General features: G+C 38.5%; 1 protein-coding gene across 3 annotated transcripts in view; it reads left to right on the forward strand.

Annotated features, from left to right (window-relative positions):
• The window catches only part of RALBP1 (ralA binding protein 1), a 58,453-nt gene that overhangs the window by 30,362 nt on the left and 15,598 nt on the right, over window positions 1–12,493 (forward strand). For all 3 annotated transcript variants that reach the window (XM_080821377.1, XM_080821376.1, XM_080821378.1), the window contains exons 2-6: window positions 1,490–1,788; window positions 3,751–4,209; window positions 7,931–8,280; window positions 9,742–9,903; window positions 10,883–11,014. In XM_080821377.1, the coding sequence (XP_080677503.1) occupies window positions 1,545–1,788; window positions 3,751–4,209; window positions 7,931–8,280; window positions 9,742–9,903; window positions 10,883–11,014 (1,347 nt within the window). In that variant the 5' untranslated portion in view covers window positions 1,490–1,544. The remainder of the gene's footprint in view (window positions 1–1,489; window positions 1,789–3,750; window positions 4,210–7,930; window positions 8,281–9,741; window positions 9,904–10,882; window positions 11,015–12,493) is intronic.

The raw sequence follows: 12,493 nt of genomic DNA on the forward strand, positions 1-12,493 counted from the left end.
ACATTTTGTATTTTGATATATATTCCCAAATTGCATTTCAAGAAAGACTGTGCTAATTTATACTTCTATTATTAATAGATATTCTCATGAGTCCCTCTCTGCTTGTATCTTTACAAACATTTGGTATTATGTACTTTTTTGTTCTTTACAGTCTGATGTTAGAAAGTTGGTAACTTACTGTTTTAATTTATGGTTTAAAAATTAGAATTGTACTTGGGGGCGCCTGGCTGGCTCAGTGGGTTAAGCTTCTGCCTTCCGCTTAGGTCATGGTCTCAGGGTCCTGGGATGGAGCTCCACATCGGGCTCACTGCTCATCAGGGAGTCTGCTGCCTCCCCCCCCCCCCCCCCCGCTGCCTGCCTCTGCCTACTTGTGATCTCTCTCTCTCTCTCTGTCAAGTAAATACATAAATAATCTTTTTAAAAAATTAGAATTGTACTTGAACATTATTTTCATATGGATATTAGTAATTTTTCTATGAATTACATCATATCCTTTGTGTAGGTGTCTTGATTTGTTCATATTTTTATTGATTTGTAAGAACTCTTTGCTGTTTCAAGAACTTAGCTGTTGCAAATTGCAATTAAAAAAATTTTTTTTATATATTTGCTTATCTTGACTGTGTTCATGGTCAGGAAAGGTCTTGTCATTTAGGGCTTATGGATTTTTTAAATTGCAAAATAACCTTAAAAGTAAGTGCAAAGAGAAACAAGTGTTCCTAATAGTTTTCCAAATAAATATCATAAGTATATTAATGAGGAATAAGACCTAATCCAAGTAACTTTTGAACACTGTATGTGGACTGTAACCTCTAAGGAAGAAAAAGTGAACAAATCTTGAGTTCTTACTGTGTTTGTCCTTCGCAGTGTCCATTCTAGTGAATCTATTTTGTTTGTATTTTAGAATTGAGCAAATAAGGGTTCCCTTGTTTCTTTTAACAAAATTGCAGTACAAAATAAAATAGTTATTATCAACACAGAAATGACTTAATATCATGTGATATAGAATTTAAGCATCTATAATTGTGTGAATCATCAAATATATCACTACAGCTATTGTAAATTTTAATTATGATTCTGAACTATTCATTCATAGCTATATAAGTTGTTTTTATAATTTATTATTTATAGTTGTTTGTTCATAACCTTAAAGAAAATATTTATGTAGCCATCAAAATGAAACCCCTTACAATGGGGGACTTCTTTATAAAAGAAACTCTGTATACTACTTTGAGAACTCTGGTTTTCATTTGGTTTATTTTTCTAGTACTTAAGATGCTAGCTAATGCTTTCTACAAAAGCTCTTTGAGGATTGAAATGTGTGATGAATGGAATATAACTTGAGATGATAAAACGTATGAGTATTTTTAAAGAGGGGTCGTGAAGAGAAATATTTTTGATTTGTAAATGCAAGATTACTCACCATGTTTTGTGTGTTTTTGGTGCTTTTGTGTTTTGGTTGGTGTTGATGACCTTTTTCCCTTATGTGCAGGTGTAATGGATAGGTAACAGAGAAACCCTCTTCACTGTCTCATCAGGGAGGCAGAATGACTGAGTGCTTCCTGCCCCCCACCAGCAGCCCCAGTGAACACCGCAGGGTGGAGCATGGCAGTGGTCTTACCCGAACCCCCAGCTCTGAGGAGATCAGCCCTACTAAGTTCCCTGGATTGTACCGCACCGGCGAGCCCTCGCCTCCCCATGACAGCCTCCATGAACCTCCTGACATAGTGTCTGATGATGAGAAAGACCATGGGAAGAAAAAAGGAAAATTTAAGAAAAAAGAAAAAAGGAGTAAGTGCCATTTTTCTCTATGCTTTTGATATGTTTTAGATAAACTCTTACTCTAATCCCTCACCTGCTGTCTCCTGGAATATGTCCAAAGACTCTTGTTTGACATTCTCTGTTCTTTACTTTTCTGGGTCTCAGTTTTTATATACTAGAGTTGTATTTTAGGGTCCTATTCTTGTGAATAAAAATACCAAGTTTCCAGAAATGGTTAAGCTTTTTGGTAGAAGTTTCTTATATTGGTTATTTTAAATAATGTGTAAGAAGTAGATATTGGAGTTTTACTTATGTAGAATATTACTTTCTTGGCTAGGTTGTGTAAGCCATTTGGGGTACTCCACTTTATTGGAACTGTGAAAAAAGTAGTTATTTGTTTGTCTTAAGCAAATACCATAATGCATTCTATTTATAGTTCCTATTCAGTAGGAAAGGTGAGTTGTTTAAGCATAGCTCTTTAGTATGTTAAATGCAGATCAGTTGAGTTATTTCAAGTATTGCTTTATTTTGAATTTTATGGTATTTTTAAGTTAATTTGTTTTTTGAAGAGTAACACTGAAGTAGAATGGACACATTGTGTATAACTTCAATGAGATACCGTAAAATGGATATATGTCCTTGTAATTAGAAGCATCTGGAAATAGTGTTATCAGCACCCTAGAAATTTCCTTCCATTATCCCTTCAAAGGGAATCCCCCACCCTTCCCAGAGGTAAAGTTTCTTTCAATATAGCTTGATACTGCCTGATTTTGAATTTATAAAAATTAAGCATATTTCCTTTTGCATCTAGTTTCTTCCTCCCAAAGTTATATTTGTTAGATTCATCCATGTTGTTTAATGTGACAGTAATTAGTTCATTTTTATTGCCGGATTTTGTTTCGTTGCATTAATATACTAGAATGTACTCTGCTGTTATTGGTCATTTGGGTTGTTTGCCTTCTTTGGCTCATAAATAAGGCTTCTGTGAGTGTCGCAGGTGTTTATACATTTCTGTTGTGTATGCCTGCGAGTGGAGTTCCTCTCTTATAGGCCATGCTCATTTTAGCAGTAGTAGATCCTGCAAAACAATTTTCCAAAGTGGTTGTACCAGTTTACACTCACACTAGCACTGTCTGAGAACTGCATTGGCTTTATATCATGGTATCATGCCCTCCATGTTCCCGCCCTTCTGGTTGTAGTATTTTAAATAGAGGGTAATTTGTGAAATAGTTTTTTATCTTTGTTATGAAATAGCTTTTAAAGTAGCTGGCTAAAGAAAAGAATAGGAGAATTATATTTGGAGGCAACAAAACCAAGCTAGGATAGTTCTAATATGATACAAAGCAAGTGTCAGTGTGGAAATCAGGGCTCGTGATGCTGGGAAATGGGCTGATGCATTGGCCACCATCCAGAGGCGAGGGAATCTCCTGGTTCTGTCCTCCATCCACATGAGGCTTCAGTCCCTGCTCCAGTCTCCAGAAGGAACTTAACAGATAGTGACAGGAGGGCGGGGTGTGATAGGGGAAGTACCGGAGCCTCCAAACACCAGTGCCATTTGTGTCATGGTGTCAGACTGCTTCAAATTACAGGGACCAAATGTGTGAAAAAACTCTAAAGTAAGTAAGAGCACATTGTCAGATGATGAGAAAAAGCTCTATTATAGAAGGACTCTTTCCATTGGCCCTCTCTGTAGATCCTTTGTTGTGTATTCATAATACTTGGTTTGCCAAAACTCCACCTAAAACCAGTCGTAAAGGTAACTGGTCCTCTGCATTTCCCCCACTTGTGGTCAGGAGATGTCACTGCCTCATCTCCTTTGACCCGAGAAGAAACCCGTTTCATTACTGGCAGTACCCAGGAGGCACTGGCCAGGAGTGAAAGAGTTAGCCAGTGCCCCGTAGCACTTTTTTTGGGGTCCTGTTTTTAGGAAGTTTATGGCTGGGTTGACATTAAACAGATAGATGACTTCTATTTCCTGTACTTCTTTGGCAGCTGAAGGCTATGCTGCCTTTCAGGAAGATAGCTCTGGAGATGAAGCTGAAAGTCCTTCCAAAATGAAAAGGTCCAAGGGAATCCATGTTTTTAAGAAGCCCAGCTTTTCTAAAAAGAAAGAGAAGGATTTTAAAATAAAAGAGAAACCCAAAGAGGAAAAACATAAAGAAGAAAAGCACAAAGAAGAGAAACATAAAGAGAAGAAGTCGAAAGACTTGACAGCAGCTGATGTTGTTAAACAGTGGAAGGAAAAGAAGAAAAAGAAGAAGCCAATTCAGGAGCCAGAGGTGCCTCAGATGGATGTCCCCAATCTCAAGCCCATTTTCGGAGTTCCCCTGACCGACGCAGCTGAGCGGACCATGATGTACGACGGCATCCGGCTGCCAGCGGTGTTCCGCGAGTGCGTGGATTATGTGGAGAAGTACGGCATGAAGTGCGAAGGCATCTACAGAGTGTCAGGTACTGGGGACACGCGCTCCTCTTGGGTGGTCTGAAAATTCACTTCCGTTTTTCACAGGAAGGAAAATGATCGGTGTGTGAGGAAAATTGTGGCATGGGTACTAAGCCTTGTCCATTTCCTCCATCCTTCCAGTTGAACGGAAATCCCCCCGGCCTCTGTGTGTGTGTGTGTGTGTGTGTGTCCACAGTTTGCTTTTCTATGATATTCCCTTCCCTTAGGAGGCTTTCCACACTAGTTTTCACAGGTGGGAGCAGAATCTGTTGTGTATGCCTGCGAGTGGAGTTCCTCTCTTATAGGCCATGCTTGTTTTAGCAGTGTGAAGTACTCTGTGCTTCAGTACAGTGCAAAGCATCTGAGTAGCATCCCTTCCCTCTGGTGCGCTCAGATTGTGCTTTATTCTTCCTGCCTCCTTCCTCTCTGAGCAGGGCTCAGCGTTGTGAGGGAGATGAGCAGGACGAGGAAGGGTATCTCGGTGAACAAGGTGTCTTGGCCACGGGCACTTTTATTGATATAATCCTCTTCCCTGAGTTCAGCTAAGGGACATACAAATGTTACTTGCTAAATGTTTAGGCCCAAATGTGAATGCTTTTGTCAGCTGCGTGCAGCTGTTCCATATATGAGTAAAATTGATTTTCCATCTATGTATGTTCCCTACCTGTGAAAATTAAAATTTCATGTTTGGCAAGGATAGAATTCATTCAGGTGTCTAAAATCAAGCACAGTGTATACTATTGTACTATTTAAAGGAAAAAGATTCTGTTTCTTACAAAGTAGTAGGACTTTTGAACTATATAGGGTGGAAGTCTGTCCTGCCTGTGGCAACATCTGTGCTCCAAATCATCGCCTTCCTGTGATTCAGTTTCTTGATGCTGGAGATCTCTTTTATAAAAACTTGTTGGTCACACGTTTTCATTATGAATCAAATCATATACATTTAGAATATAGAGAGACTGCTCTTGAGTTTTTCCATTTATTTGGCTCATACACATTTTTAGAGGGCAGGTTTGATTTTTTTTTTTTTTTCTTTTTCTGGGAAGGGACAGGCATCTTTGGTATTTGGGGAACCCTTTACCTAGTCCCCTAGATAGCATGTCATTGTTCAAGAGTATTCTAGCTAATATGTTAACCATTTTCTAGAAAATAAAATCCACAAGTTAGGCATTGAATTTGAATTTATAACTCTTTAGTAACACGAAAATAAATATATTTAAATGAATTTGAAAATTTGGCTTTTATTTTATTTTATTTTTTTTTAAGGATTTTATTTATTTATCAGAGAGAGAGAGAGAGAGAGCACAGGTAGCAGAGCAGTAAGCAGAGAGAGAGGGAGAAGCAGGCTCTCCACTGAGCAGGGAGCCTGATGTGGGGCTCGATCCCAGGACTTTGGGATCATGACCTGAACTGAAGGCAGCTGCTTAATGGGCTGAGCCACCCAGGCGCCCCCCAAAATTTGACTTTTAAAGCTAAGTAATGATGAAAAAAACCCTAATTAATGATTAATTGATTTGTAAAGATTTAAATAGTACTGACATAGCTGCTTCTCTCACATGAGTTTGATAAGCAGGAAGGAATTTTGTTGGAGGTGCAAGTTTCTCTGAAGAGTTTCTACAGCTTTGTTCAAAGCATTCTTTTGTTTTTGACCTATTTTTGATGTTTGCATTCTTTTGGAGAGTCAGAGTTGCAGAACTCCTCTCTTTGTGTGTCAGAGCGTTCAGATGGCGCTGTTCCCCTGATCATTGACTCCTGGAGGCTGAGCTTCTGCTTTGATCAATTTTTTATTATTTTTTAAGCTCTGACAGTGTGCTGCATTCTGGATTAGAGTTTATGGCTGTGACTTTTCTTTCTTTGAATGCCCATAACAATACTGTTTTCTGCTGGAAAACAGTATTTTTGTTTTGGAAAACAAATTTTTGGCTCTTATTCATATGTAAGTTCCAGTTTTAGAACAAATATATGTCCTTTTGGACATGCTATTTCTCTACCTAGGATGTTCTATTTGAAGTGTCCAATTCTTAAAAAGAAAACATTTTGATAATTTCTGAGTAATAGCAAACCAGACACATATTTTAATTGTTTACTTGTGTAGTTTTCTGGGTAGGCAGATGGGGGGGAGAAAAATTAGATACATATAAATAGAGAGAGGAGGTCTTTGCTAAGAATTTTACTTGAAGTTGTCACTCAAGAAAAAGGGAATTATTGAGGCACTGAGGTGACTTAGGCAGTTAAGCATCCAACTCTCGATTTCAGTTCAGGTTGTGATCTCAGGGTTATGGGATTGACCCCCATGTCAGGCTCCACACTCTTCACCAAGTCTCCTTATCCCTCTCCCTCTGCTCCTCCCCTCCTCCAATAAATAAATAAATAAATAAGATCTTTTAAAAAAAAATAAATAAAATGAGAATTATTTTCTTTTTCAAAATGACCATTATACAAAAATAAGCTTTGTCTTCTTACTTTCATACTTAAGAGTTATCAATTTTGTCAGTGCTGGATAAGTTACAGACTTATTGTAATGGAAGGTTTTCACATAAGATAAGGAATGCCAAAGCCCAGACCTAAGCACTATTGATTATAAAATGCTGTTCAGATTAGATGACACTGGAGTATTTGCATCAACCATTACAGTCTCTTGGCCTTATTCTGTGGCTTGTTTCAAATAATTGGCCTGAAGTTTTGAGTATTAAACACAACAGAAAGCTACCTTGTACTTTCATGAATCCATATCACTTAAATGCAGATTGGCCTGAGGACTTAAAAACTTACAAAATGTGTGAAAAACAGTCATTTTGTGTGTTAGCGTTTCTTTCTGTCCAGTAAGAAAAGCAAAAACAATTAGAAACCCAAGTTTCGCTTTTTTTGGTTCCAGCTGTGTTTCAGATTAAGGAAACAACAATTGAAACTTAAAAATAGAAATCAGATGGGGATTATTTAATGGACAGGATTTTTCAAAGAGTGTGGTTTTTTTTTTTTTTAAGATTTTATTTATTTATTTGACAGAGCTCACAAGTAGGCAGAGAGGCAGGCAGAGAGAGAGGAGAAAGCAGGCTCTCCACGGAGCGGAGAGCCCGATGCGGGGCTCGATCCCAGGACCCTGGGATCATGACCTGAGCCGAAGGCAGAGGCTTTAACCCACTGAGCCACCCAGGCGCCCCCAAAGAGTGTGTTTTAACAGCAAACCCACCTTTTGCATTTGTCATATGTTTGCTTATAAAAAAGTAGTTATTCACAACTTTTTGGACACATTTATAAATACTGAGTTGTGTTTTATGTTGTCTAACAAGTCTTGTGACTTGTTAGAAAAGGCAGTTGGCCACTCATGTGGAGCAAGATTTATGCTTGGATTGTAGTTGAATGTTTGCCTGAATTTTTACCTACCTAGATTTAAACTAAAAAAAAAAAAAAATTGCCCCCCGAGTCACTTGGCATGTTTTGAAACTTAAGATATTCTGTGATTGCTCTGATGTTTTTTTCCTAAGTATTGAGTTTCCATTATTTAGCTTTTGGTTGAATTCACCCACACAGTGTGGTCTTTCGTATTACTTTCTTCGTAGAGGAATTGTGCACATCTTGAATGGATAAATACTTTATAACTAGGGGTTTGTTATTATCAGATTGGCTCTCCCCAGATCTCCCCCGAGGAGTGGGTGCCGTGCTAAAAACTGTGTTTGATTATTTATATTTTCTTGATTCTCTTTCTGTTTGCAATTTGAATGTTTTTAGGAATTAAATCAAAGGTGGATGAGCTGAAAGCGGCCTATGACAGAGAGGAGTCTCCCAATTTGGAAGAATATGAACCTAACACTGTAGCCAGTTTGTTGAAGCAGTATTTGCGAGACCTTCCGGAGAATCTGCTTACCAAAGAGCTGATGCCTCGCTTTGAGGAGGCATGTGGGAGGAACACAGAGAGCGAGAAGGTGCAGGAATTCCAGCGCTTGCTCAAAGAACTGCCAGAATGTAACTATCTTCTGATTTCTTGGCTGATCGTGCACATGGACCATGTTATCGCAAAGGAACTGGAAACAAAAATGAATATACAGAACATTTCTATAGTGCTCAGCCCAACGGTTCAGGTACATGGCCTTCTCTGCACACGTGCCCTCTGACGCTGACCCTGGGGAGTGTCGGAGACATTTTCTGTTGCTGGGTCACATACAGAACAGTTAACCAGCAAATGTAGACGGTAGATTAGCCCGAGTATCAGTCTTTTTTCTTTCAGGATATGGACAATGTCATCATATGACCAGCGTGTAGCTTTGTAATTTGAGTATTGTACAGTCTTTGGTGTGGGTTTCTAAACCAGATTCTGATGACAGTGATCCGTCATGGGTAGAGGGGAAGCCCATGGTACCCACGATTACAGAGTTCATCTGTAGAATTTCAAAGATTTATTTTTTCGAATAGCACTATTGCCTCATTATATCGTGTCCACATATCAGACTCAGGCACAAGGGGGCCTAACATCATTTGTTTGGTCAGGGACTTAACCTGGTGATTTCATTCATAAAGATAGATCCTAGGGAAGGATGTTACAGAAATTTAATCTGAGGAGACATTTCAGGGAACTGGGTAGTGTGTTAATTGGTGTCTCTTTACAACATAAATATTTGGCATTTGTTTATTGCTCCTCACTTGGTGCTGGCATAGAGCATATATTTTCCTTTAATTAGAATTATTGATATTTTATTGAGGCCAGACACAAAAGACAAAAAAATGGAGTGATGGTTGTATTTTTATTTTAAGCTCTCTTTTTGGCCAATATACTAGATTATTATCAGCCACTGTTATAATGCACAGTTGTAAGAGGGTATTTTCTTATACTTTCATTGTTCATTGATTGTGTTTAGGAGGTAAAATGTTTCTCAGATTTCAGTTTGATCATTCAGACTAGTCAGGCTTTCAGAATTTGGTAAATATTACATTGTTACTTGATATTACTATATTGGGGACAATTATTTCATAGAAGGTTCAAGTGTATTGTAAGTGTTAGGTAGAAAATAATCAATGTCCTGATCTCCTAGCATATGACCATCATATTTAAATGCTAGCTGTGCACATCTGCCCACAAGGCATCGTTTCTGGAGTCAGGGTTCTTGCACTCAGCCCAGCTTGACACCTGCAAGTGCTCTTACTTCTTTCGTGTTCCTCAGTGGATCTACTTGTGTGTGTTAAAAGGTCTCAAAATAACTTGAGAATAAAGAACATAAGATTTTTTAAATCAGTTAATATTATATTGCTAAAAAAGAGCAAATTGATGGCCAGTGACTTCTGCATCCTTTCTCCTGTCCTTTTTTTCCCCCCAGTTCCTTTCGGTGCTGGAATACCTGACTGAACTCCTGCTGCTTTTCTATTCTTTTCTTTCAGTTGGCCATTGATTAGCAAAGCATATCTGGTTACTTCTGAGGAAAGCTGTCATCCCCATGTCTAGGATTAAAGGATGTACTATGCAACAGACACAAATTAAATGAAATAAAATGATAATTTGAATAGGTTTTTTTTTTTTTTTGCAAATCTTTTTATTTATTTTTTCTTAGATTAGCAATCGTGTCCTATATGTGTTTTTCACACATGTGCAAGAGCTCTTTGGAAATGTGATACTAAAGCAAGTGACAAAACCTCTTCGATGGTCTAACATGGCCACTATGCCCACACTGCCAGAGACCCAGGAGAACATCAAGGAGGAGATCAGAAGACAGGTGTGTGTGCTCAGCCCCACGCTTCAGCCCCAAAGAGCCTACCTTTGCTCTGTCCATTTTGGATGATTACGATGATTGGTAGTGATGATTAGTAGGAGCAGTTCTTGTTCACTGAGCATTCGTGTGTGTCTGGAACTATGTTAGACACATTGTTCATGGCACACGGAAGGCAGAAATTTCTGTCTGGCACTTTTATGCCAGTGAAGTGAGAATATTGTAGAAAGAACACAGTTTTTGAAATCAAAAGACCTGGCCTTAAGTTCTCCCTAGGTTTCTGATTTTTAGGCAGATTGCTCAAACTCTGTAAGCCTTGGTGATCCCATTTTAAAATGGGTCATTTTGTGGTTTGATGTGAAGCTTATTACCATAAATGAGATAATGCTGCCAGGCACATTGTAAGGAGTCCAAAAATGTTAGCTTATCTGGACAAGGTTGCTGTTACCAGCCGTATTTTACAGATACAAAGAAATTTGGGGAAACTAAATATCTGACCCTGTGCCACATGGTTACTGAACTGTAGAACCGGAATTTGACCCAAATCCTGTGCTTTTCCACTGTGCTACTTTGATAGAAGACATAGTTCATTTGGTTGTGTGTATGTTTAGCAAAACTGATTAAGAAATTCAAGACTGAGAAATCTACTTATATTTGATGATTATTATGTCTTTTATTTGCATACACGTTATCAAATTCCTATTTGATTTTCTTTCCTTTATGAGCTCCCATTATTAGTTGTTGATAGGAAGGGATATGAACGAACTGTTATTCAACCAGTGTAAATTAATGATGAGAACTCAATGTCCAGGCAAAAAAGGATTTTTCAGTCATATGCTTGAAAAAATAATTCATGCCATTATTTCGTTTCCTTAGTGATAAATGAAAGATAGTTGGTTGTGCATCTTGAGAAATTGCATGTGGATGTGGTTTTAAGATGATAAGACATGGGACACTACTCAGTGTGTGGCATGTTGTCTTCTAGGAGTTTCTTTTGAATTGTTTACATCGAGATCTGCAGGCTGGGGTAAAGGATTTATCTAAAGAAGAAAGATTATGGGAAGTACAAAGAATTTTGACAGCCCTCAAAAGGAAACTGAGAGAAGCTAAAAGACAGGTGAGTAAATTTGTCATTTTGGTATATCATGTTTATAATGGAATATAAACTGAATGTGCTGGAATTTTCTTTATATACTATTTTAAGTTAGTTCCTTTTAAAGATTTATTTATTTGACAGAGAGAGACACAGCAAGAGAGGGAACACAAGCAGAGGGAGTGAGAGAGAGAGAAGCAGGCTTCCCATGAACAGGGAGCCCGATTCGGGGCTTGATCCCAAGATCCCCGGATCATGACTTGAGCTGAAGGCAGACACTTAACAGCTGAGCCACCCAGGTGCCCCAGTTAGTTTCTTTTAAAAACACAATATATACATGTTTTCTGAAGTGAAGTTCCTGATGGGAAATTTATTTGCTTAAATGTTCCAGTTAATGATTATATATAGTTTGATACCAGGGAAATGTTTAATTTGAAAGTTGGTTTTTTTTACCTTTTTAATTTATTTATTGATACTTCGTGTGATATTGTAACCAATACTTTCATAATCTAATCGATACATATTTGGCCAGTAAGAACCTCTCGAGTGGCTCCAGTGTTCTGACATGCACTCATCAGTTTTTGAGGTTTCCTTTCTTTCTGGCACAACAGAATGTTCAAGGTTTATCTTGTATTTTCTCTAGCCCAGCCCTGCAGTTGGCTGTTTGTCCAAGGAGCCATGGTTCCTTTCAGTATTTAGAAATCAAGATCTGGGTGCTCAGGTGTGCTCATGGCTACTGTCATAGCATGGGTTTCAGGCCCTCAGTGAACACAGCTGGAGAATAAAACACACACACACAGAATATGAAAGTCGTGAAAGATGAAGGATGAGGAGCTATTCCACAGACCACACAGACACAACAAAGTACAATAAGTGGACCGTGTGTTGGATCCTGGGCAGTTTGAGGAAGTGTTATAAAAGACACTTGGGATAACTGCTGAAACAGGCTGGACTAGAAAATTGGGTCAATCTTAAAATGTTCTGATTTTGATAATTATACCATATTAATATGAGTGTGTTTGTTGTTTAAAAAATCTACCCTGAAATATTTAGGTGCATGTGCCCCTGAGTGGCTCAGTTGGTTGTGTCTGACTCTTGATTCTGGCTCAGGTTACCATCTCAGGGTTGTGAGATCAAGTCCCCTGTCAGGCTCTGCACTGGGCATGGAGCCTGCTTAAGATTCTCTCTCTCCCTCCCTCCCCCTCTCTCTGCCCACCCCCATTCTTTGTTAAAAACACAAAAAACAAACAAAACCCAAAAATGTTCAAGTGCATGCTTAAAGAGAAGATGTACAAACAATAATGGGGCGAAGCATCAACAACTTTTGAATCTGTGAAGCGTAATAGGGAATCACTCTTCTATTCTTGTAATTTAAGTAAACTCTGTGCCCAGCATGAGGCTTGAACTCACGACATTGAGATCCAGAGTGGCATGCTCTACCAACCGAGCTGGCCAGGTGCCCCTTGGATGTTACCATCCAAATAACAAAAATATAAAAGTAAC

This window comes from Martes martes (genome assembly GCF_963455335.1).
Source record: "Martes martes genome assembly, chromosome: 13".
In the NCBI taxonomy this organism is placed as follows: domain Eukaryota; kingdom Metazoa; phylum Chordata; class Mammalia; order Carnivora; family Mustelidae; genus Martes; species Martes martes.